General features: G+C 49.3%; 1 protein-coding gene across 1 annotated transcript; it reads left to right on the top strand.

Moving 5' to 3' along the window:
• The first annotated feature begins 10,897 nt into the window (after positions 1-10,897).
• TMEM269 (transmembrane protein 269) lies at positions 10,898-24,896 on the top strand. The gene is made up of 5 exons (XM_055341461.1): positions 10,898-10,938; positions 17,187-17,284; positions 17,965-18,108; positions 18,686-18,886; positions 24,760-24,896. The coding sequence occupies exons 1-5, from the start codon at positions 10,898-10,900 to the stop codon at positions 24,894-24,896; spliced, it is 621 nt and encodes a 206-aa protein (XP_055197436.1).
• Positions 24,897-25,962: the final 1,066 nt, after the last annotated feature.

The following is a 25,962-nucleotide window of genomic DNA, read 5'->3' as shown; positions in this document are numbered from 1 at the left end:
CTCTGGGTCAGGAGCTGAGGCACACCTGCCCGGGCCCTCGGCTTCATGGGCCACGGTCCGATTATTGGTCAGGTCTGGGTTCTCATCTGAAGGCTGGAGGAGGACCTATGTCCAAGCTGACATAAGTTGTCTGCAGAATTTCAGTTCCTCAAGGGTGTTGGATTGAGGAGGCTGACTCTGTTTACCCACAGGCTAGTAATCAAACACTGACTTGAGTTCCTTGCCACATGGGTCTCCTCAACACGGCAACTTTATGAAAGCCCACACGGGCAAGTCTGCCAGCAGGAAGGAAGTTACAGTCTTAGCTAATCTTTTTTTTTTTTTTTTAAGATTTCATTTATTTATTAGAGAGAGAGAGAGAGAGAGAAGCGGGCTCCCTGCTTGGCCTGATGGGGGGCTCGATCCCAGGACCCTGGGACCATGACCTGAGCTGAAGGCAGACACCCAATCGACTGAGCCACCCAGGCACCCCAGTCTTGTGTAGCCTGAATCACAGGAGTGACCTCTCCTTTGGCTGTATCCTGTCATTTAGGAGCAAGTCATAGGCAAGCCCACACTCAGGAGGGAATTACACAAGGGCGTGGATACCAGAAGGCAGAAGTCATTGAGCAGATCTTGGAATCACTGCCACAGCGCTCTGCTGAGAGGGAGAAAAGACGGCCTCAGGTGAAGGAGGCAATATTATGAAGTGGTTTTGCATGGTGGGGTTAAAGTCACACATCTGGACTCAGCTCTCAGCCCTGACAAAATAACCTCCCCAGCTGGCATCCCCACTTCTCCTGGGTCCCCTCTCCAATCCATTCTGCATACAACCATCAGCTTGATCTTTTAAAAATACAAATCCCCCTCACTCTTGACATTTCCTAACTACCGGAGCAAAAAAAACAAAAAACAAAAAAAACCCAAAAAACAAAAAAACCCAAAACAACAACAGCAAAAAACAACCCAATAACAACAAAAACCAGTGATTCAAAAAAAAATTCCTTCTGCGCAATAAGGTGTGCTTCCCGCACCGACCACCAGGCGGTGCCATTGCTCTTTGCTGCGTCAGCCCGGTACCAAGCTTAGGGAGAGTCGGTGGCAATGCGAAGTGATTTTGGAGGTAGCATCTCAGGGTAGGGAACTAGCACCCACTGGTTCTCTACAGTCACCATTTGCCATTCACCCATCCACTTACTCAACCAATGGATAAGCAGTAAGTGCCTTCTAGGTTCCAGGTTCTGGAGAAACACACAGCTGAGCAAAACAGGCACCTGTGTCCAAAGAGCTCACAGTCTAGTGGGGGAGAAACCAAGTCGACAATTACACTGTGGCATAAAAAAGGCTATAAGAGTCGTAGGCATGGGATAGATACTAAGTTAGGTACCATGGAAGGGTGCGTAACTCAGCTTGGAGAATTTGGGAAGACTTCTTGGAAGAGCAGACAACTACCTAGGTGTTGCCAAACAGACAAGAGTTAGGGCTTGTTTGGAGACTCCAACTGTCCTCTATAGGAGGATTGTCTTTGGAGTTTGGAGTAGGGTTCATTTTTGGTTGAAGTTAATTTGTGAGTGAAGAAAGGGATATCCTTTTAACAAGCCATATTAATCAAACTAGTCCTGGCAGGCAGGAGGGCTGGAGTGAGGTATGTCCTGGCTGGAAAACTCTTACTTCTAATAGCTAGGAGGTAAGTAGGTGAAGAATGAGGGGAAAGGAATTCCAGACTAGATACAATATGACATCTGGGGAATTGCAGCCAATTTAAAGTGAAGGATGCGGGCCAGGGGCTATGGGAGAAGGGCTAATGGAAAGATTTGGGGGTAGGGGGTTGGTAATACTCGCCTTTTATAAACCTCTTTGGGTGTTAGAGGATGAGTGGAGGGAAGAGCATTAGGAGCTTGCATCCCTAGTCTAGGCAAGTGCTCTGATCTAGGCAGTGATGGAATGAGGGGTACAACTTCATCAATTGTAGGATGGACTCTTCTTCCCCCACATTTTACTATCTGTGAAACTTGGGTGCTTCTAAAAATCAATGGCATGCCATAGTTTAAGTGGCAGCATTTTCTTCTTTCTTAGAACAACATAACATGATGGCGTGTCTTACAATGGCTGGCATCTTGGATTTGATGAAGAACGGCATTCTGAAGCTACAGTACGTTACATCTTGGTAACTAATAAGATGGTGGGGGATGAGTGAGAAGAAAGACTCTCAGATAATGCTTGAATTTCTGGCTGGAGTGCTGATGTGGATGGTGATGGTGGGGACCTACCCAACGAAATATGGAAGGGGAAAGCATCCCTGATATTTCCCAGAATAATGAGCCATGTCCAGGTTCCCTGGGTGTGAGTAGCAGCTGATGATCCCGCTCTTTCTCCATCCTAGCTGAATGGAAGGAGGGTTTGCTGTGTCCTGACCGTCTCGAGTTATCTGTCTGTCCATAGGCATCAAGAGTATTGGTGTTGTAGAAACAAAGATGATAAATACTGCTTCGTGAGCTTTCCTTCTACCAAGCATATCCATTATCTGATTTAATTCTCACATAACCAACCATCTATGAGGCACATAGTGTCCCTGTTCTGGAAAGCAGAGATGTCTGCCCAAAGATGAAGCGACAAGCCTCTGGTTATTTAGATCGAACATGGTGCAGGTCAGACTCAAACAGTCCTGTTAATGAGCCCCAGAGGGTCCCAACATAGAGGTGTAAGGAAGTCAAAACACAAAAGTGACAGAGTAAGAGGTGCTCCTGGAGGAGTAGTTCATGGGTGCAGAGCAGGGAGGGGATGTCTATCAAGGCCCAGAGAAGCGAGGTAACGTACCTAAGGTCATACAACTCATGAGTGGCCCTAATAGCCACGGGCCCATGTTTCTGGCACTGAAGCCTGTGCAAAACCCCACGTGCATGATAGGGTTCATCCCTTAAGGAGCTGGAGCTTGGGAGGAAGGAGCCACTAAGCACCTGAGTAATTATTTCTAAAGAAGCTTTTGATTCCGTAGACCACCCTCTACTGGAAACCTTTTCTCTTCATTTCGATTTGGGATATTAGCTTCTCCTGCTTTTTCCCCTACTCTGCAGACTACACTTCTGCCCCCGACACCCAGCTCTTGGACTGCCCTGGGGCCCAGGCCCTCGCCCTCTTTTCTTTGCACTGGGTGCTCTACTGTGTCCCACGGCCCACATCCCACCCCTCTGCTGCTGGCTCCCCTGCCTGCCTCCAGCCCCAATCGCGCCCCAGCTTCAGGCAGGCTGGTTTACCCGGCGGCCTCCTCCACGTCATCACCACCCTAACGTGTCCAAACCCAAGGTCCTGAGTTCTGCCCCAGACGCGTTTCATCACCAGGCCTTGCCGCCGTCAACACCTCACCCGCCCCGTCCGCTTTGGAGGCCAGAAGTCGAAGTCATCCTCCATTCTGCTTGTTCTTTCCACAGCCGTCAGCACGTCTTCCCTGCTGTCCTCAGAATACACCCCGGATCTGCCAGCTGCTCGCCCCCCACGCCCCGACCCCCCAGGCCAGACCACCCGTGTCTCTGGCCTGGGCTCCGGGCGGCAGGCCCCGCTCACCTCCCTGCCCCCATTCTCACCCTGTGGCCGTCAGACCCCAGAGACCAGTAGCATTGTCCTTTAGACATAGGATTGGGGGGACACCTGCGTGGCCCAGTGGTTGAGCATCTGCCATCGACCCAGGGCCTGATCCTGGAGACCCAGGATCGAGTCCCACGTTGGGCTCCCTGCATGGGGCCTGTTTCTCCCTCTGCCTGTGTCTCTGCCTCTCTGTGTGTGTGTCTCTCATGAATAAATAAAATTAAAAATAAATAAATAAAAAAACACAGACTTTGGGTCCTAACTCTGCTCTCTAAACAGGACCCAAGAATTCCTCACTGCACTTAGAAGAGAACGCGGGCGTCTTGCCAAGGTTGCATGTGATGTCCCGTTCTCGGCACTCGCCACCTTCCCGCTTGCCTTGTCCTTAAAACAAACCAAGGTCATCTCTCCTTCGGTGGCTTTACATTTGCAGTCCACGTGCCCAGAACGTTTCCCCCAAAATCTCGGCGTGGTGTGCGGTGTCTCATCACTTAGGTCCCCGCTCGAGTATCACTTCCCTGGCTTCCCTGGCAGAGATACCAGCTCGCCTCCCAGCAAAGCAACTGCGGCCCTGCTTCGTTTTCCATCGCACGTTTCCCTGAGCAGACATGTGTTGCCTTCCCCCCATGTGAGTGTGCGCTGGGCGAGGACAGAGCCGTGTCTGTCTTGTTCACAGTCTATCCCTAGCGCCTGAAATAGTGCCTCCCGCATAGTAAATACTGGAATGATGAGGACGGATGGGCATCTGTATCTATGAACTTAGAGCCTGTAAAGGATCTAAGTCGGTGTCGCTAATAGAAATATTATGTGAGCCACATGTACGATTGTAAATTTTTAGTAGCTGCATTAAAAAATGGAAACAAACAAAAACATAAAGAAAACAAAAAACCCAACAAAAACAAACAAAAAGCAAAAAAACAAAAAAAAACAAAAAACCAATAAAAACCACAAAAAAACAACAAAAAAATGGAAACACGTGAACTTAAAAATATATTTGATCTCCCCCAGTATATCCTAAATGTTAAAATTTCAACAAATAATACTAAAAAATTATTAGTGTGTTATTTTATATATGTATATATATACACATATATACACACATATATGCATCTATATTTTATATATACATATATATAAAACTCTGGTGTGTATTTTCTTTATTGTATTTTTTCTCTTTTTATTTCTTTATTGTATTTTTAAAAAGATTTTATTTATCCATTCCAGAGAGAGAGAAAGACAGCAGGGAGGGAGGGAAGCAGAAGGAGAGGCACAAGCAGATTCTGTGTTAAGCAGGGAGCCCAACATAGGGCTTGATCTCAGGACCCCAAGATCACCGCCTGAGCCAAAACCAAGAGTCAGATGCTCACCGACTGGGCTACCCAGGCGCCCTCTGGTGTGTATTTTACACCTATAGTACATCTCGATTCAGACTAGCCACATTTCAGGTGCTTAAGAGCCGTACGTGGCTAGTGGCTCCCACATTAGAACAAGTGTAGACAGACTAACTTTACTCTTCTTGCTCTCTAGCTACTTCCTTGTGAGATCCAGGACAGAAGGAAGCTAGAAACTTCTGACAGCTGGGGACAAGTGTCTTTTGTGGCTGCCCCTCGTTCCTCTGCCTCTTCAGAAGGCAGGCTAACAGACGCATGATTGTGTCCTTAGAATAATAATGGCGATGATAATGATGGAGTTTCTACTCCTTGCTGACCACCTCATTTAATTCACACAGTAATCCCATTTTACAGGTTGGGAAATAGGTTCGGGAAAGCAAAGTAACCTGTGCAGATTTACACATCTGGTCCTGGGAGGTACCACCAACGTAAACTAGGTTAAGCATTTAGCCAGCACTGTAATCAGTACGCTGTGGTTTTTAATTTGCCACCAAGGGTCCATGGGGTACGGACAAATTAAGGGAAATACAAAGGATAAGAAGGAAGCTGACCTGACTCTTGGGCTTGGACTTGTTGCCTCCGCCCTGGTTTTCTCTTTCAGCTTCTCAGTCACCTTAGCTCTGACTTTAGTGTTAGACTGTGTTTGGGTCTCAGCTCCATCAAATGTTAAAATTTCCTCTTTGGGAGAAAAGGAATGCTAATATTCACGTTGAGAACATGTGAGAAAGTCCAGTAAGATGATGATAATGTCTGTAAAGCACTGAGCACGGTGCAGGTGCCTGGTCACCACTCAGGACACGCTCCTCTTTCCCCTCTAGGTTGTTTGGAGAGGCAAAGTGTCACTTGACTACCCAAGTCCACCCCTTCTCTTGCATAATCTCCTGTGGGGTCCTGGAAGCCACTGCTACAGTAGCTCAGCATTAGGGCAGGAGGGAGGATGTGGGGCAGGTGTCAGGACTTGTCTGGGGAACCTGCCCAATATTAACAAGCTCCTTTCTGTAGCACACTATTCATCCAGTTGCCAAATTTAGACACCTCAGAGACTCCTCCCGCTCCTTCCTCTCCCGCACCCCTGGGATACCTTTCACAATGGCTCCTAGTCTGGCTACTTCCTTCCATTCCCTTCTGTTGCCGTCTAGCAATACGTCCTCACTCCAGCCTGCCTCATCTCCTGCAGTATTACAGAGACCTCTTCTACACCAGCTGCCAGAATGATCTTTCATTCCAGGTTCAAACCAACCTGACCATGTCACTTCCCCACTATGCTCAGGACTGAGTGTAAATTACTCGGCTGGTCATTCATCCGACAAATACTAGGGTGGATGGGGGGACTTACCATATGCCTAAGCAGTTCTTATAGGTGCAAAGACACAGCAGTGAACCAAACAGCAAAAGCCCTGCCCTAGGGGCCCTTGACAGCCTGGGCCGGTAACCCTTTGCAGCCTTATCCTCCCCAAAGCCCTTCCAGCCCACCTCCCACACGTCTGCACTCCGGCCTCTTCACCTCCCAAGCCTTCCCTTGCTGGCCACAATGGAGAGGCCAGTGGCCTCCTCCCAGATCTCTCCATTCCCCAAGGCTCCCGCAGGGTGGCCTAGGGCTCCTCGGCGATTGAAGCCCCTCTTCCTGCCAACTAGAGCCCCCTGCCCCTCCCCTGCCTCTCGGGGATTGTGAGCTAAGAGCCAGGAGTAAGAGGCCTGGGACCTGTGCGGCTCCCCCAGGCCCTGGGCTGGCCTCCACCGCACCGGGAGCGGGGACGGAGTGCGGCCCTCGCCACCCGGGAATGCCTGGTCCCCAGGTGAGCATGCGGGGCAGAGCGCACGTGCCTCGCCCCCCCGGAGTGCTGTCCGCTTTCTGCCCCGGGGTGGGAGTGGGGGGTGGAGCCGTCCTGGAGCCCGGCTGGCTCCATCTCTTCCATCTTCTCTCGGGGTCGGGGGGGGGGGGGGCGTCCGGGGTGGTGGTGTAGCCGGTGGGGCCTGCAGGGCCTGGACGGGCGGGCGGGTGGGGGGGGGCGTGGCCGTGTGCCGCGGGAGGGGGCCGCAGGGCCCGGGTGGGGGCACCTCTCAGCCGGTGGCCGCAGCGCCCTGCCCAGAGCTCGCGCACCCGGGGTCGCCGGGCCCTCTCCTGCCATCCCCGCTCGCTGGCTTCGTCTTCTCCACTTTCTCCCCTCCACTCCCAACCGGATCCGACCCGGACGCCTCCTTGCCAAACATTACCGGGATCACCACACATCCCCAACTGTGGCCTCCCTGCCCAGGGCACCTCCAGTGACCGCCCCCCCTTCTCCCTGGGATCCAGCCTCCAGCACCTTCCTCAGCTTGGCCGACCCTCATCCTTGGGGACCCTCCCTGAATGTCACCGCATCAGTGAAACCTTCCCCCTGCTGCCTCAGCAGACTTAGTCCGGTGTCCCCGGAGCACCCACAGCAACCGGGCATCCCCTCGTCTGGCGTGACACTGGCCACACTGCCTTCATTGTCCCTACTCGGGCCTGTCTCTCCTACCAGACCCCTTGCTTCTTGAGGATGCAGCCTCGCTCTTGTTCTCTCCACCCCACAACGGCCCCCGTAGGCATTGACAGGTGTATTTTAAAACGAGTAAATGAAAAACAAACAAATAAACAAACAAGAAACGTTCAGGGGTTGAACACCCACCTTCAGCCCAGAGCGTGATCCTGGATTCCCAGGATCGAGTCCCACCTCGGGCTCCCTGCATGGAGCCTGCTTCTCCCTCTGCCTGTGTCTCTGCCTCTCTCTGTGTCTCATGAATAAACAAATAAAATGGGTAAATGGAAAATCGCATGCGTTAGGTAGATGCTGGGTGTGCTGAGGGTGTGGATTGTTGAGGGTTCATTCGAGAAGGCTTTGCGGGGGACAGACTGAATAGGCTTTGGCAGGTGTGATTGGCAGAGGTGTGATTTGGAGCAGCGAGAGGATCTCAGGGAAGCACCAGACTGACCTACTTGGCTAATTCAACCATCACTGAACAACTTCTCTTGTCAGGCCTCATGCTGGGCACCGGGGACCTCAGCCTGCACTCAAGTTGCTTCCCTGGAGGAGGAGGAAGACAAGATGGGCAGTGCCAGTGCAGAGTGCCAAGTGTCACGTGGTGAGCACATGGCCATGTGGCTGCGCGGAGGAGGCGCCCCTCACCTGGAGGGGTGGGGGGGGCTGGCTTCCCAAGGAGGACCACCAACCAACCCGAGAGCAGAGGGAGAGCAGAGCAAGGCGCCCACGAGAGAGGAGGCTGAGAGCTGAGCCAGCCTCATCGTAAGGGCTTGGACACCAAAGGAAGGAGATGGACTCCATGCTGGGTCCACGGGCAGCCCCGACGGGGGCACAAAGTGTGGGAGTGGAGTGATTTAGCCCCACAGGCCACTGCCATGCAAAACCTCAGCTCTGCCCCCCTCATCCGAGAAACCTCTATGCCCCCTGGCAGGCTCGACCCTTCCTCTGTGCTCCCCTGGCGGCCTGGCCACCTCCGCATTTCAGTGCAGGCTTGAATTCCTCTGCTCTACTGACCTCCTTGAGACAGGACTCCAGGTCTTGATCTTCTCTTCCACGCATGACCAAAGTTTGCTGAATGAATGGGCTGCTCCTTTCTCCTCTGGGTTTCTAGAGCCCTTATTCTTAGGTCCACATCCTTTTACACCAGGGACCTGTGCAATATGTTGAAAATGGCATTTAACTGGGAAAGAGGAGGCCCGAGTCACAGCCTGGCTCCATCATTCACTGGGACAAGTAACTTGACTGTCTTGAAAACTCAGTTTCCTCATCTGTAAGATGAACAGAGTCTGGGAGTCCCCACATGGGTGCATGAGTCTCATTTTCCTGGGGAGACTGGACATTCCATGAAGGTTTTCCCCAGCGCCTAGCTCAGTCTGGGCCTACGGGCAATACAGTGCTCCGTCCTGCTGGGTGGTAGACCCCAGAGTGCAGAGTAGAAGTGTGACCTCGAGCAAGGTTCTTCCCCTCTTGGAGTCTTCGTTGCCTCACCCTGCGAGTAGGGACAGTAACCCTCACCTGGCTGGCCTCACGGGGCCAGTGCAAACCATGGATGTGAAAGTGCTTCCTGAATGACAGGGATAATAGAATAGATAACTGATCGTTAATTTAAAAAAAAGAAAACTGAAGTAGTGCAGAATGAAATGCCCCAGGCACCTGCTGACACCCCCCCCACCCAGGGGTAGAGATGCTGACCTGCTGCTCTCCAGGCAGGGGTGGGCTGGGCTGGACACGGAGGTGTTAGGTCTTGCTGAAGTCAGCCCTGAGGCCCATGAGGGCCTGGGACGGGGGGCTCCTGCGGAGGGGGTACGCAGCCAGCCCTTGGCTCCCCTCCCCTCCCAGATCGCTCAGCCAGGACTCTTCCTGTCTGATGTTTAGAGGGGCCCTGATGTGAGATGTCTCAGGAGGCTGGATGGCCTTGGTGAATGACACTGGCCTCTCATAAAGCCCCAGTTCCAATCTCCAAGCTCAGGGCCTTCCAGCCTCTGACAGCTTGGTGGCAGGGTTTATGGGAAAGGACCCTAAACTGTCTTAACTCTTGCCCAGACCAGAGGGGCCTGGGGCTAGACGCAGGGGCTGAGCCGAGGCAGAGGCTCAGTTTACCCCCCTTTAAAATGAGTGAGGATGAAATGAGGAGGAGGCTGTGGAAACACCTTGGACCATGTGTATCTTACTCAGGGGCAGGATTACTGTTCGCGGGCAGCGTGCTTACAGCAACCAGGGGGCTTCCCTGTTCCAGAAGGTGCTGGGGCTCTTTCTCCAAAAGAGGCTTCATGCCACAAGCAGTTTATTTGTAGGGAGGGTGTGTTGGGTCTTAGAGGACACACAGAGCCAGGGGGGCTGTGAGAATGGGCTGGGCTGCTCCCCCAGGGAGGCTGTAGCTGCCCCACGGGCCTGGCCCACTGAGCTCCTCCTTGGCCTCCTACCCCACAAACCTCCCCCTGCCCAGAGCTGTGCCCCTGGCAGAGGAAGCACCAGAATCAGAATCTGGCAGGCAGGATCGCCTTCTACTCACCTAACGCGTGACTTTAAGCCGATACCTCATTTCCCTGAACCTGTTTTTTCATTCGTAAAATAACGATAACACCAGCTCCTGAGGGCGTCAGGATCAGGAGAGAGAACATCGTGGAAAGCACCATGTGAACTTTCTGTGCCGTCCATGCTCCTGTCTTGTTTCTCCCCTCTTCCCCTGTTGGAGCTGGGCCTGCTGTTCAGGTCGGGGCCTGTCAGCACCAGGGCCTTGGGCACCTCGGCGGCAGCCCTGTCCTGAGGGCTGGACAAAGGAGCCTGACTCCACAGCTGGTCTCTTTGTGCTTTCTACCTCTCAGGGAGCCTCTCACCCCCTGGGCCACTCCTGGGAGTGAGGGGGTTACCCCTTCCCAGGGTTCTTTCTTATTCCTCTGGGGTTCACCCCATAGGGATAAATTATAAAGTATTAAAAATAGCTTTATAATTTTTTTGTAAGGGGCTCACCTATGACAAAAGGCTCACCTCTCAGATGGGAGTAAGGGCCCATACGTCTTGCCCCTGGGCCACGGGGGTACCGGGAGAGTCACCACCTGGGCGGGAGGGAGATCTGTGCGATCAGCGGAGGGTACGAGGGGTACGGTCAGAGGCAGTGGAAACTGGTTGTGCAGGCTCACTTGCTTTGCTGTTGCGCTTCCTAAGACATGCATCCTCAGCACCTTTGTCTTGGCCTCCTGGTCTCACCCCAGTCTGTGAAACAGTGTTGGGAGGCTGTGGTTCTGGGATGAGGTCCAGCGAGCGGGAACTGCCTGGTCCCTGGGAGCCTCTTCTGGGACTCTTTGACCTTGGGAACCCCTTCCTCCTCTCCCCTGAGCCCCAGATCTGTGCACCAGTTCCTTCCTGACCAACAACCAGAGCCATCCCCAGATGAACGAATTCTCCTGGAAGGATGTTACCAATGCCTTGGCCCTGTCCAACATGGTCCTGGGGCTCTTCTCCATCTTCTGCAGCTTCTGCAAGTAGGTCTGGGGCCCAGCCAGCTCCTCGCCAAGAGCTGGAGCCAACAGCCTGGCAGCAGGAGTGGGGAGCCTAGAGAGCCAGGCACTGAGGCACAGGATCAGCCAGGAGCAGGAGGAAGTGTCGCAGGTTGGGAGTCAAGGGGCCAAGATCCTAGCCTCGGTCCTACCACCAACCTGATGTGTGACTTTGGCAGGTCACATCCCTGAGCCTTGCTTTCTCCATCTCTAAAACAAGGAGTTTGCACTGTGATCTCTCTAGTTCCTTCTAGCTATGGAGGTCTAGAATGGTCTTTGTGAGAGAAATCAAGAGATTCTGTTCTGGTGGCCCTTACATCATCCTCAGATAGGCAGGCTACCCACTCCAAAATTTTTTTAAAAGGTTTATTTTTTTAAAAGAGAAAGAGAGACAGCAAGAGAACACAAGCAGGAGGAGGGGCAAATGGAGAGGGAGAGGCAGATTCCCTGCTGAGCAGGGAGCCTGATGTGGGGCTTGATCCCAGGACCCCGGGATTGTGACCTGAGCCAAAGACTGAGCCACCCAGGCGTGCCCTACCATTACAATTTTTTTTCATTCCAAATTTTTGATTCTTCAATGAGAACATGTGAGCTGGGGAATATTTACAATTAGCAGTCTTGTGGAAAATCTGAGACATGTATATGGGCCCCTAAAAAGCAAAGCAAATTATATTTTGTAAGTAAATTATATTTCTATAAAGTGAATCATGTTTCAAGGCCTTGGCAAATCAGTTCTTTAAAGAGAAATCCTTTATAATGCAGATATCCTAACAGTTTGATTCTCTATGACCATCAGTCCGTGATATCTCTGGATCCGTTTCTTACCCATAAAAATAAGATGATTTTACCTGCTGGTGTTTTGAGTTTCCTTCCAGTTTGAAAAGTTTATGATTCTCTACATCTGGATTTGTGGGGTCTTATAAAGTAGAGCATACCTGCAGAAGAAAATCTCTATCTTCTCAGTTGAGTCTAATCTTCCACGAGTGTAGTTTTTATGGCCACAATGGTGGGCCTGGTTCCTATTAGACACATAGGTATGGATCTAAAGGAAGTACTGCTGAGGCTGTTTGGTGACACCTGAAGTCTGGGGTCAGGCTCTCTGCTTCTGCTTGGCCATCCAAGCACTGCGATCGGGATGTAGACTTAGAAATGGCAGCCTAGGCCTGAGACTGCAGGGGCTGCTTTCAGGGGGGTCCAGGAGCATGTGCTGGACTGCAGCAGGTGCATTTGAGGTGGACTCCTCAAATGTAGGGTCTGAAAGTGCTGTTGGACGTCAGTTAGAGCGTCAAAATATGTAAGATGAAAATGGATAGAACCACAAGGAGAACTTGACAAGTCCACTATCACAGTTGGATATTTCATCACCCCTCTATCAGAAATTGGCAGATCCAGCTGGCAGAAAATCAGTGAGGAGATAGTCAATCCAAATAGCACCATCAATCAACTGGATCTAACAGATGTTTATAGAATATTTTATCCAGGAACAGCAGAATACACTTTCTTCTCTTCACACATCCAGTCTATAAGACCTACCCTAACCAATTTAAAAGAATAGAAATCATATGAAGTATGCCCTTGGACCACATGAAATTAAAGTAAAAATCAATAACAGAAAGATAACTAGAAAATCCCCAAATATGTGGAGGTTAAACAACACAATTTTATTTTTTTTCTTATCAATTTTTATTGAAATACATATAGTAAGAAAAGTACACATAGTGCCCACTTTGATGAATTTTCACAAGCTGAATATGCCTGCTTCATCAGCTCTCAAACTAAGAAAATGTCCACTACCTCCAAAGTCCCTCTCATGCTGATTGCCAATGTGTCTTTTTTTTAATAAATTAATTTTTATTGGTGTTCAATTTACCAACATACAGAATAACACCCAGTGCTCATCCTGTCAAGTGCCCCCCTCAGTGCCCGTCACCCATTCACCCCCACCCCCCGCCCTCCTCCCCCTCCACCACCCCTAGTTCATTTCCCAGAGTTAGGAGTCTTTATGTTCTGTCTCCCTTTCTGATATTTCACACATTTCTTCTCCCTTCCCTTATATTCCCTTTCACTATTATTCATATTCCCCAAATGAATGAGAACATACACTGTTTGTCCTTCTCCGATTGACTTATTTCACTCAGCATAATACCCTCCAGTTCCATCCACGTTGAAGCAAATGGTGGGTATTTGTCGTTTCTAATGCCTGAGGAATATTCCATTGTATACATAAACCACATCTTCTTTATCCATTCATCTTTCGATGGACACCGAGGCTCCTTCCACAGTTTGGCTACTGTGGACATGGCTGCTAGAAACATCGGGGTGCAGGTGTCCCGGCGTTTCATTGCATCTGAATCTTTGGGGTAAATCCCCAACAGTGCAATTGCTGGGTCGTAGGGCAGGTCTATTTTTAATTCTTTGAAGAACCTCCACACAGTTTCCAGAGTGGCTGCACCAGTTCACATTCCCACCAACAGTGTAAGAGGGTTCCCTTTTCTCCGCATCCTCTCCAACATTTGTTGTTTCCTGCCTTGTTAATTTTCCCCATTCTCACTGGTGGGAGGTGGTATCTCATGGTGGTTTGGATTTGTATTTCCCTGATGGCAAGTGATGCAGAGCATTTTCTCATGTGCATGTTGGCCATGTCTATGTCTTCCTCTGTGAGATTTCTCTTCATGTCTTTTGCCCATTTCATGATTGGATTGTTTGTTTCTTTGCTGTTGAGTTTAATAAGTTCTTTATAGATTTTGGAAACTAGCCCTTTATCTGATATGTTATTTGCAAATCTCTTCTCCCATTCTGTAGGTTGTCTTTTAGTTTTGTTGACTGTATCCTTTGCTGTGCAAAAGCTTCTTATCTTGATGAAGTCCCAATAGTTCATTTTTGCTTTTGTTTCTTTTGCCTTCGTGGATGTATCTTGCAAGAAGTTACTGTGGCCAAGTTCAAAAAGGGTGTTGCCTGTGTTCTCCTCTAGGATTTTGATGGAATCTTGTCTCACATTTAGATCTTTCATCCATTTTGAGTTTATCTTTGAAACAACACAATTTTAAATAATACATGGATTAAAGAAGAAAACGTAGGGGCACCTGGGTGGCTCAGTGGTTGAGCATCTGCCTTTGGCTCAGGTTGTGATCTCGGGGTCCTCGGATAGAGTCCTGCATCGGGCTCCCCACAGGGAGCCTGCTCCTCCCTCTGCCTGTGTCTCTGCCTCTCTCTGTGTGTCTCTCATGAATAAATAAATAATTTTTCTAAAAAAGAAGAAAAGTGTCTTGAACTAAAAGAAAATGAAAGTATAACATTAAAATTTCTGAGATGGACCATTAGAAACGACAAATACCCACCATTTGCTTCAACGTGGATGGAACTGGAGGGTATTATGCTGAGTGAAGTAAGTCAATCGGAGAAAGACAAACAGTGTATGTTCTCATTCATTTGGGGAATATGAATAATAGTGAAAGGGAATATAAGGGAAGGGAGAAGAAATGTGTGGGAAATATCAGAAAGGGAGACAGAACATAAAGACTTCTAACTCTGGGAAATGAACTAGGGGTGGTGGAGGGGGAGGAGGGCGGGGGGTGGGGGTGAATGGGTGACGGGCACTGAGGGGGGGCACTTGACGGGATGAGCACTGGGTGTTATTCTGTATGTTGGTAAATTGAACACCAATAAAAATTAATTTATTAAAAATAAAATAAAATAAAATTTCTGAGATGCAGTGAAACAGTAGTTAGAGGGGGAATAATATAGCATTGAATGCATATATTGGAAGAGAAATCTACTCTGTGAAAGACAAGCTCAGGAGAATTAGAAGATAAGCGGCAAGCTGGGAGAAAGTATTTGCAAAAAGCACATCTGAAAAAGGGCTAAAATCTAAAATAGACAAAGGTAGGGACCCCTGGGTGGCTCAGCGGGTTAGCGCCTGCCTTCGGCCCAGGGCATGATCCTGGAGTCCAGGGATCGAGTCCCACATCGGGCTCCCTGTGTGGAGCCTGCTTCTCCCTCTGCCTGTGTCTCTGCCTCTCTCTCTCCGTGTCTCTCATGAATAAATAAATAAAATCTAAAAACTAAACTAAACTAAAATAAAATAGACAAAGCTTAAAACTCATCCACAAGAAAACAAACAACTCAATTAGAAAATGGGCCAAGGACCTTAACAGACACCTCACCAACTAACGGAGATCTACAAATGGCAAATAAGCATGTGAAAAGATGCTCCACATCACATGCTATCAGGGAGATGCAAATTAAAATAACAGTGAGAAAAAAAAATAACAGTGAGATACCACTACACACCCATCAGCCAAACCAGTTGTCCAGAACACTGATAACACCAAATGCTGGCAAGTTTGTGGAGCAACAGGCCTCATCCTTGCTGGTGGGAGTGCACCATGATTCAGCCACTTTGGAAGACAGTCTGACAGTTTATTACAAAACTACACATACTCTTACTATATCATCCAGCAATCACATTGTTTGGTATCTATCCAAATTAATTAAAAGCTATGTCCACACAAAAACCTGCAGTTGGATGTTTATGATGTTTTGTTTACAATTACCAAAACCTGCAGGCAACCAAGACATCTTCTAGTAAATAAACAGATGAATAAACTGTGGTATTTCCTAACAATGGTGTGTTACTCAGTGCTAAAAAGAAATGAGCTATTGGGCCATGAAAAGACCATGAGTAATGTGAGAATTTATTAGCTCATATCACCAAATGAAAGAAGCCAATCTGAAAATGCTCCATAGTATATGATTACAATAATATCATGTTCTGGAAAAGCAGAGCTATGAGGATTATAAAAAGATCAGCGGTTGCCAGGGTCAGGTAGGGGGAAATGAATAGGTATAGAGGATTTTTAGGACAGTGGAAATGCTCTGCAGGTACCATAATGATGGATACATGTCATCACACATAGGTCCAAAACCACAGAATGTACAACATCAAGAGTGAACCCCGAGGTAATCTATGGACTTTGGGTAACTATGATGTGTCAGTGCAGGTTCATTCTTAGTACCTACCAAGAACCTGAATGTACTGTTCTGGTGAGTGATATTGCTAATGTGGGAGGCTATGTATATGTGGGGCAGGGGGAATATGGGAAATTTCTGTAGCTTCCTCTCAATTTTGTTGTAAACCTAAAACTTCTCCAAAAACAAAAAAAATGAAGTCTTAGAAGAACTGAAAAGAAGGGGGATATAAAATCGATAAGTAAGGCTTCCACCTTAGTAAACTAGGAGGAAAAATAAGAAATTAAATCCAAAGTGAGCAGAAGAGAAGAAATGGTAAAAATGAGAGCAGCCATCAATAAAATTGAAAATAAAAAATCAGTAGAGAAGATCAATGAAACCAAAAGCTGATTCTTCTTTTTCAAAGATTTTATTTATTTATTTGCATGGGAGTGGTGGGGGGCAGGGAATGACCAGGGAGAGAGGGAGAAGCAGACTCCCCGCTGAGCAGGGACCCCAATGCAGGACTCGATCCAAGGACCCCGGGATCATGACCTGAGCCAAAGACAGATGCTTAACTGACTGAGCCACCCAGGCGCTCCCCAAAAGCTGATTCTTTGGAAATATCAATAAAATTGATAAGCCTCTAGGCAGGCTAACCAAGAAAAATAAAGAAAAGCAGAGAAGACACAGAGTACCAATATCAGAAATGAAAGAGGAGCCATCACTACTGATCCCACGGACATTAAAAGTATCACAAAGTAATATTACGAACAACTCTATAAGATAACTGAAATGAAATGGACCAGTTCCCTAAAAGTCATAAGTTACCAAAACTTATGCTAGGAGAAATAGATAATCTAAACAGGTCTATATCTATTAAATCATTTGGCACAAACCCCTCATTTTACAGATGGAGGAAGAGAGGCCTAGAGATGTGGGGAGTGACTTATCTAAGAATTCACAGTGAGATGGTTGCAGAGGCTGGCCTAGAACATAGGACCCCGTGCCCTCAAATATGCCTGGGACTTAGAGTTGGAGGGGACCTTACTGATTATCTAGAGGCCTCAGGCACCCCGTTAAGACTGTGGATTGAGAGTATGGCAGGAGTGTGTGCGGGTGTGTGTGTTGTATAAAGCAGCGTGTTCCAGAAAGAACAGGAGTGTGAGGAACATGCAGGGTGGAGGTACAGGAAGTGTGTTGGTGTACTGGGGGTACGTGGAGTAGTTGTCTGCTGGAGCCCATGAAGGAGCTGTCCTGCTTGGGCCTGCTGCCCTACACTCTAGGAGATGCCACTGTGCCTCCTGGATGCTTCTGATCAGCTTCCTGTTAGACACGGCCGTTGGGGCGATAACCAGACACCTCAGCCTCTGCTGCAAGTCAGGTGAGTCCAGGCCTCAGACTTCTAATCTCTGACCCCAGGAGCCCTCATCTCAGGTCACGCCTCCACCCTCTAATACCAGCAGGCCTTCATCAGTCACGGCTTCTGTTCACATCCCGCTGAGGACAGCAGCAGCAGCCCAGGAGCACTTTGGGAGCCTCATGGCCTAGGGCTAGCTCCTCCATCTGCTGGCTCACTTGCTACCTTGAGCCATCCTTGCCCTGGCCTGCAGTTTCCTCATCTGCCCTGCCTCCCTGTCAGGGCCGATCTGGGGATTGGGAGTGGTGGTGATGGTAGGGTGATGGTGGTGGTGGTGGTGAGCAGTGGGGAAATGAAAAATCCCCCCAGCAGAGCAGCTGGTTTAAAATATAAGAAAATATTTCCATGTAAGATTTTGCTTGAGGAAAGGGTTCCACAGCTTGTCGGTTTGCATCCAGTTGTGGTCCAATCCTGGATGTTCAAGGATGGGAACCTAAGACCCGGGAGGAGGGAGAACTTGTCTGAGGCTGCTGGGTCAGTGTGAGCGAGGAGGAGCCCCTGTCCTTGACCCCCCCAGGGGTGGGGGGGAGCAGCTGCTGCTCTCTGGGACCTCAGCTCGCTGGGCTCCACTGCAGCGCCCCCACCAGAGGGGACTAAGGTACGAGGCAGATGGGCTAAGTTCTAACCTTGGCCTCCTTGAGCAGGAGTCGAGCTGAATGACTTCGCTGTCTTCACCACCTTCGGCCTGGCCTCAGCCCTGCTCCTGGGTGTGGACGGGCCCCTGAACGGGTTCCTGGCCATCATCTATGTGTTAGCTGCTACTTTCCGCCTGTGCTTTTACTCAACTGGTGAGTGAACCCCAACTCTAGCTGAGGGTCGGGAGCCAGGCAGGGGGGCCGTGAACAACTCTGCTCCTTTGGGGGTGCCTCCTCTTTCCTTCCCTGGTGCCCCAGGCCCACCGCAGGCCGCATTGGCAGGGCCCAGGTAGGGGGTGGCCAGGGCCCCGAGGCTCTCCGACTGGCCGTGCCTTTCTCCCACTGTGTGACCTTCAGGTGTTGCCCATAGACTCCCAGAGCCTAGAACTAGAGGTCACCCTCTAGCGTCCCACAACAGGGGGAGAAACGGAGCTCTGGCAAGGTCGGGCCCAAGGTCAGATGCATGCAAGGGTAGGTGCAGGCCAGCTGGCCTCCTGGGACCCCACTAAGGAGCAGTCCTTGGGGCCAGCACCCATGCCCGGTCCCGGCAGCCTCCTTACCGCAGGGGGCAAGCGCAGAACCCACACAGCACCTCCATGAATCGCTAAATGCTTCATAGCCTGCCACGGCCCCGCAAGGGGGGACACGTGGAACGTGGGGCAGGGAAGACATCATGACAGAAGGGCTCACTGGGGGAGCTGCTAACCCCCACCTCTTCTCTCCCTGGCAGGTGCTCAGCTCACCTATAAGGGCCTCCCCTGCCGCTATGCTTCCTGTCTCCTGGCCTCCACCTCCCTTCTGACCAAAGGCAACACGTTCATTCTCTCTTGCATGGCCTCCCTTATGATTCTCTTCATGATGGACCAGAGCTACTACCCGCATGATGAAATCCTGGAGTCTGAGAACTGGAAAAAATTGGTTTATCTGGGAGGTGAGTGACAATGCTGCTGCCAGATGTCACCAGTGGTCGCCTATTATTGCTGCTGCTCATTGCCTAAGGCTCGCCCCAGAGATCCCGAGTGGCCTTCCCCTGCCCTGAGTACCTCCCGGGGTCTGTCGTCATCATCTGGCCTCTCTTTACGTGTGTCTTGTCCATACACATGAAACCTGCCCCCAGAGAGAGCTCCCTTTTATTCATGCCTGGATCCCCAGACCCAGGATTGGCCGAGCACATAGTAGATGCTCAGTAAGTATTGGTGGGGTGTTACCGATTTCAGTTGGGGACACCTACCATACTGCGGGGCTGGGAACCCACTCGGTAGACTGGACAACACATCCCACCCTGGGATTTACGGTCCTGGGGGGGGGGGATGGCTGCCAACCAGATAATGGTGGAAATAACTAGAAATGAGCAGTCCTGACGTGTTGTGGAAGCACGGGGTGCTCTGAGACGGTGTCGGAGGGGACCTAGTTAGACAGAAATGGCCTGAAGGGTGGAAAGTATGCGTCAGAAGGTGACGTTTGCATGGAACCTGGGCGAAGGGGGTCAAAAGGTACAAAGTTCCAGGTAGAAGTAAGTTCTGGGGACAGAAGGGCCAGCATGGTGAGCACAGTTATTACCACACTGGGGCATGTATGTGCAAGTAGCTGGGAGAGGAGAGCTTAAAAGTTCTCACCACAAGAACATGAAGCAGGACAGCGAGGTTCTTGTCTCAGGAGTTGAAGGATGGATCTGGCAAAGGAGAGCGGGTAAAGAGGAAGGGTTTTACTGAGCAAGGCCATGGAAAGGAAGCTCTTGGGGGTGACAGGGTCCCGACAGGCCGCCAATGGGCCTCTCTCCACGGACAGTCCCACCGACCGGGAAGCTGTGGTCTTTTCATTCTCCCAATGACTTGGTTTGAATAAGGGCTGCCGACAGCATCTGTAGTGGCTTTCTCCTGCTTCTAGAGTCTGGTTATGCTTGGTTGGCCACAAGTGACTGCCCTAGGGAGACCCCACCTCTGATGCCCGGGGCGGGGTGGTCCGGGTTGTTCCTCAGCATTTCTGGGAGTTCTGGGAGTCTGATCACGTAGCCCCCTACCTGCCTCTCCCTACCTGGCCCTGCCTGTCCTTCACTCAGAAAACGTGTGACGTGTGACTGTGTGGTGGCAGAGGCTAACCAGACCTCCCGGACCGATCATGTCACAGTCTGCACAAACACCCCATCCTTACGCGCTGCACCTTGGACTAATACAGGGTTATATGGCCCTGATAGCTCAGCAGAGCTGGGAAAAGGAAAATAAAAAAGAAGAAGAAGAAGGCGGCTGTGAGATGGCTGGCTAGGTGGTTCCGAAAAGAAAATGCTATTTTGTGAAGGCCCTGGGCTGGAAGGTGCTGGATGCCTCGGTGCAGCCGCATGGCAGGAACTAGCTGAGAGGTGCCAGGGATAGAAGCCGAGGCCTGAGGCGGCAGGTCTGGGGACTGACCCTGACGGAGTGGGAAGGGTGTCTGAGGGCAGCTTGAGGCGGCGCTTTGACCCTAACATAGAGGTTAGGTGGCGGGAGGCAGAATGGGGGGGTGGCGGGGGGGGGGGAGGAAAGCCCACCTGCTGTGGATTCGGAGGTGGCGGCCACCGAGCAGATGACCGGATTTCAGATACACATTGGGAGCAGAACCAGTACTAAGGGAGCCCTGAAGTCCCGGCCACATGGGGGCGCTGGAAGATGCCTCTGGAACATTCTCCCTGATTTAGGGTTCCTTAAAGGAATGCCAGGATTATTATTATTATTATTATTATTATTATTATTATTATTATTTCTTCTTCTTTCTTCAGATTTTATTTATTTATTTATTTATTTATTTATTTATTTATTTATTTATTTATTTATGATAGTCACAGAGAAAGAGAGGCAGAGACATAGGCAGAGGGAGAAGCAGGCTCCATGCACCGGGAGCCCGATGTGGGATTCGATCCCGGGTCTCCAGGATCGCGCCCTGGGCCAAAGGCAGGCGCTAAACCGCTGCGCCACCCAGGGATCCCTAGATTTTATTTATTTATTCATGACAGACACAGAGAGACAAGCAGAGACACAGGCAGAGGGAGAAGCAGGCTCCCTGAGGGGAGCCCAATGTGGGACTCGATCCCAGGACCTGGGATCACGACGGCTGAAGGCAGATGCCCAACCGCTGAGCCACCCAGGTGTCCCAGGATTTCTTCTTTTGAGATGTGCTCATGGGGACAAGACAAACATCTAGGGGACACTCAGCTTCTTCCCTTACTCCCTGTGGGTCCAGTCTGGCTCACAGGGCCCTTGGTTCCATCCTGAGCTTCCCCTTGAGGTTCACACCCTTGCTCTATGGCATCAGTAGGGACACCCCCACCTAAATTCTACACCCTGACATCACCCCGGGCTCAGCAACAGAGGCAGAGCCATGTTGAGGAGCGTCTGGGTGGTGGCACTGGTGGCTCCTCGGTTAAGCGTCCGCCTTGGCTCAGTAATGATCCCAGGGTCCTGGGCTCAAGCCCCACGTTGAGGGGAGGTCTTGGCTCAGCAGGGAACCTGCTTCTCCCTCTCCCCCTGCTCCTGTTCTCTCTCTCTCTCTCAAATAAATAAAGTCTTAAAAAAGAAAATGAATCTTTAAAAAACAAAACAAAAAAGAAGCGTCTGGGTTTGCAGCTACACAGAGCTGAGTTCAAATTCTAATGCCAGCGCATATTAATTCCATGAACGTGAGCTAATTACCATTGTCTTGAGCTCAGTTTTCTCCATCTATAAAATGAAGCCAATAATCCCTACCTCAGGATTCTTGAGATTAAATGAGGTAATGTATATCAACCCTCTGGCACAGATGTGCCCTGTAAATGGATATTTTTAGCCCCTTTCCTCCCTCCACCTGCCCTCCTATCTCAGAGCAGCACTGTGTTCCACAGTGTTTTTGGCTCCTGTAGGTACCACTGATCCCTCCTTCTCAAAAGAAACCATACACTTGGCCTCAACCTTCCTCAGATTGTCTTGGCTGGGTGGGTAAAGGGGGGGAAGTGCACCTCACAGATTTTGACACCATTTAATACCAGAGCCCTACTGGATAGGTTTCAAAATGGCCACTGTTAATATTCCTCTTACCTGGAGTGCAGCCAATCATCTTTTTAATTAATTAACTAATTTATTTATTTATTTGGAGGGAGAGAATGGCAGAGGGACCAAGAGAGAGGGAGAGAATCTTAAGCAGACTCCACCCCCAGCATGGAGCCCAGTGCCGGGCTTGATCTGAGATCATGACCTGTGACAAAATCAAGAGTCAGCTGCTTAACCGACTGAGCCACCCAGCCAGGTGCTCCTATTTCATTTTATTTTTCTAAGATTTTATTTTTAAGTAATCTCTACACTCAACATGAGGCTCAAACTCACGATCCTGAGGTCAAGAGTCTCATGCTCCACCGACTGAGCCCGCCAGATGCCCCACCAATCACCTTTTTAGACTGAGGTCCCATCTCCCCCACAGAGCTTCTGAGAAGCTGGCCTGTGAGACCTTATGTCACAGATTTTCAAGGACAACTCTGATTTAAAATATTGTCTTGCTGCCTCCACAGATCAATGACCGTTCTTAAATATTAAGTATTCTAAAACTCTGATCCATCTCTGTAACTGCTTCCCTTTTTTTTAAGATTTTATTTATTTATTCATGAGACACACACACACACAGAGAGAGAGAGAGAGAGAGAGAGAGGCAGAGACACAGGCAGAGGGAGAAGCAGGCTCCATGCAGGGAGCCTGATGTGGGACTCGATCCCCGGTCTCCAAGATCAGGCCCCGGGCTGAAGGTGGTGCTAAACCACTGGGCCACCCAGACTGCCCTCTGTAACTGCTTCTTACCCTTAGAAGTCGTCTTCTGCTAGATCAAGTGTTCTGGTTGCTCTTAGGAATGCCTGGTGGTTATCCCCATGGAAATGCCCTTGCTCTGTACTCTCCCACCCTCTTTTGAGCTCCCTGAGGCTAAGTATCTGCTTTCTACAGGTCAGGGAGACATGGGTTTGAATCAAGACCTTGTGCAGGTTACATCCCCTCTGTCTCCTCATCTGAAAAAGACTTGATTCTGAATCGCGGGATCATCGTGAAGTGTTAACAGAACAATCTTTGTGACATACCAGCTGGATGTCCAGTGCAAAGAAGTTAATCTCACAAGTACTGGTGCCCCTTGGCCTTTGAGTGGTGAATCTGAGATTCAGATGTGTTGGGGGTCCCACAAGACCACCACCCCCAGCTCAGTGATTCTCTAGGGGAAAACTTGTGATACATGTAGTCATACTCATGGCTAAGACTTATTATAACAAGAGGACACAAAACAGCAAAGCAAAATCTGGAGGGAATCAGGTGCAGGCACCTGATTCTACGTCTTCACTGTAATTTCTGGAAGAAGTTAACTCAGTCTTTCCTGAATCAAGAGGTCTAAGTTTGGAGGGAAATTTGACAAAGCCTTCATTTGAGGGAACGGATGAGTGTGTGTCCATTTCTCTGGTGGTACCAAGAAACCTATTTTCTTGTATTAAGTGCATTTCATGTATTTCCAGAAAGTGAAATTTGTTATGTTCTGACTTTTAAAGGGTGAAATATAAATAAATTTCACAATTTATCTGAAAACAAACAAACAAACAAACTGTCCTCCCTGTGGGGCCACCCAGCACAAAACTGTGACAATACTCATGAAGTCTTGTCTACCTGGAAGCTCTGTAGATCCTCGGTGCCCAAGGTTTTTATAGGGGGCTGGCCACATCAGCCCCTCCAGCCTAGCGGTACCAAAATTCTAGATTTGCACAGGAGGGAATCAGTCTCAGCACAGTCTAAGCACAGGGAGCCACTCTTGCCCGTGAGGGAAAGTTCTGTATTGGCATAAGGAACTGTTCACTAGGGTCCCTGGGTGGCGCAGTGGTTTAGCCCCTGCCTTTGGCCCGGGGCGCGATCCTGGAAACCCAGGATCGAATCCCACGTCGGGCTCCCGGTGCATGGAGCCTGCTTCTCCCTCTGCCTGTGTCTCTGCCTCTCTCTCTCTCTCTGTGACTATCATAAATAAATAAAAATTAAAAAAAAAACTTTTTAAAAAAAAAAAAAAGGAACTGTTCACTAGCTGTGTCCCAGGACTCCAACCAAGGGCCAAGCTGGTAAGCAGAAGCAGGGCTCTCAAAGGAGAGCTGTCTCAGGACTGCTGTGCTCTTCTGCATACATGTAACATTGTATTGACCATTGTCACATGTTAAACTGACACAATTAGGAATATACATATATATATATTTGATATATATATTTGATAGAAGAATTTAATACATTTAATGCTTTTCCTTCCATTTACACTATCATAAATTACAAAGTATTATTCACTTCACAAAATAAAACCATTTTCAGATAATTTTTTGACAGTATCAAGAAATACTACGACAAACAAATCTCTACAATTGGGAGGAATAACAATAGCAGGGACCCAGCAGAACCATTTTGACCCTCCCAGTGTGCCAAAGGAGTCCATCTGAGTAGCCCTTGGGACTGTCCAGGACAACAGTCACACTGCCCTCCATTCCAGCTCACTTATCACACAGTAACAATATATGTATTTCTAACAAGGGGTCTGGGCAACTCAATTTTATTCTCAGCTAGGACTGATTTCTGATCTGAATTTGACAAAACGGAACCTGGGCTTGCATTAGACTGCAATTGTCTAGTTACAGACAGACGCTACCTCTTACGCGTAGGGCTCCCGTCTCCTTGGCTCTGTACTCAGGCACTGCGAGTACAAACGGAAGGATGGGGGGACGGGGATGGGGGAGAAGAGGATGGAAAATACTCAAAAGAGGGCTTCGTAAAAATGAAGTGTTTACCTTTTCTCTTCTTCTAGGTATCTTCATGCTGCTTTTGTCCCCGTTCTCCCTAACTGCTTTTTACTGCTTGCTGTGGTCACTGTCCTACATCTTCTTTCCAGATGCTCTGTGGGGGAAAGCAGCATGTCTCAGGCTACAGTGCCCAAGAAGCTAAGCAGCTTTGCCTGCTGCCATGGGCCTCTGCGGGGTCTGTGTCAGCACTGCGGGCCATGCTGGGCTTCATCCTCACTAAATCTTTCCTTGTCCCTGTGTCACCTGTGTGCTACATACGTGCTACCTTGAGCCAGAGCAACCCACAACAGGGTCATCAGCCTTCACTTCCTCCTCTTTACTCGGGGTTCAGAGGCCCCTGGGGACAATAGTCGTTTATATCATATAGAACAGGAATTTTTTTCCCAAGTTGAAGTTGGACCAAGTTTGAATTCCAGCCCTGGGTGCCCTTGTGTGTTAAGGTCAGTCCCTTGGAAAAAAGGAGGGAAACCTTTAGAATGGGCCTGTCTCCACCTTGGCCTGTCTGGTTGCTATCAGTCCAGCGGAGGGTGGGGCTGACTGAAGTGTTTCTTAAGCTTGCAGACTGGCTCTGTGGAGCAGAGCTACCCACAGGACAATCACGTTGTGCCCTGTAAATGTGCATAGAATTTCATAATTTAAAGTTCCATATTTTAACAGTCAAAGCATCTGCCTTTTCCTTCCGTTAGAAGATTAGACGCACTGGCAGCTTGAGGGCACCACCTGGCTTCCATTTGGTTTTTTCCTAAACTATAAACTACTACGTGCTAGACATTCAAATGCCACTTCGTATTCTAAAATCCAGATTTAATACAAATAAGGAGTATTGCATGGAGCCTCAAAGTTGCCCCGCACAAGGAATTTAGGCCTGCTGAAGGCAGTGACCCCCCAGCACTGCCTCTGGACCTTGCACCTCCAGACGGTATACCAAAAGATTGTTGGCTAGTCTGGCCGCTTCCTCAACTACGGAGCCAGAGAACTTTTTATCTAATTTCTTGAAGTTTGCAGAACAATATATTTGGTAGATATACATTAAGCCTAAAGTTAGATTTTTAAAAATAACAATCCAGTGAATCACATGGCTACAATCTGGCTTTAAAGGAACAGATAGCACCCTCCTGCTCCCCCCTGCTCTCTATCCATATCTCTGTTATGTCATTTATATTTTTTTCATGGCTGAATGAATATGTCTGTGTCCCACCAGAGTTTAG

The sequence above is a fragment of the Nyctereutes procyonoides genome, unplaced genomic scaffold (genome assembly GCF_905146905.1).
Source record: "Nyctereutes procyonoides isolate TBG_1078 unplaced genomic scaffold, NYPRO_anot_genome, whole genome shotgun sequence".
Classification (NCBI taxonomy): domain Eukaryota; kingdom Metazoa; phylum Chordata; class Mammalia; order Carnivora; family Canidae; genus Nyctereutes; species Nyctereutes procyonoides.
This window is presented reverse-complemented; position numbering and strand designations above follow the sequence as displayed.

Bases quoted from the DNA above. Each gene is read 5' to 3' on its own strand.
- TMEM269 (XM_055341461.1), top strand. From the start codon at position 10,898: ATGGTCCTGGGGCTCTTCTCCATCTTCTGCAGCTTCTGCAA. The intron at 18,109-18,685 runs GTGAGTGAACCC...TCTCCCTGGCAG, and splicing joins CCTGTGCTTTTACTCAACTG to GTGCTCAGCTCACCTATAAG. The intron at 18,887-24,759 runs GTGAGTGACAAT...CTCTTCTTCTAG, and splicing joins AAAATTGGTTTATCTGGGAG to GTATCTTCATGCTGCTTTTG.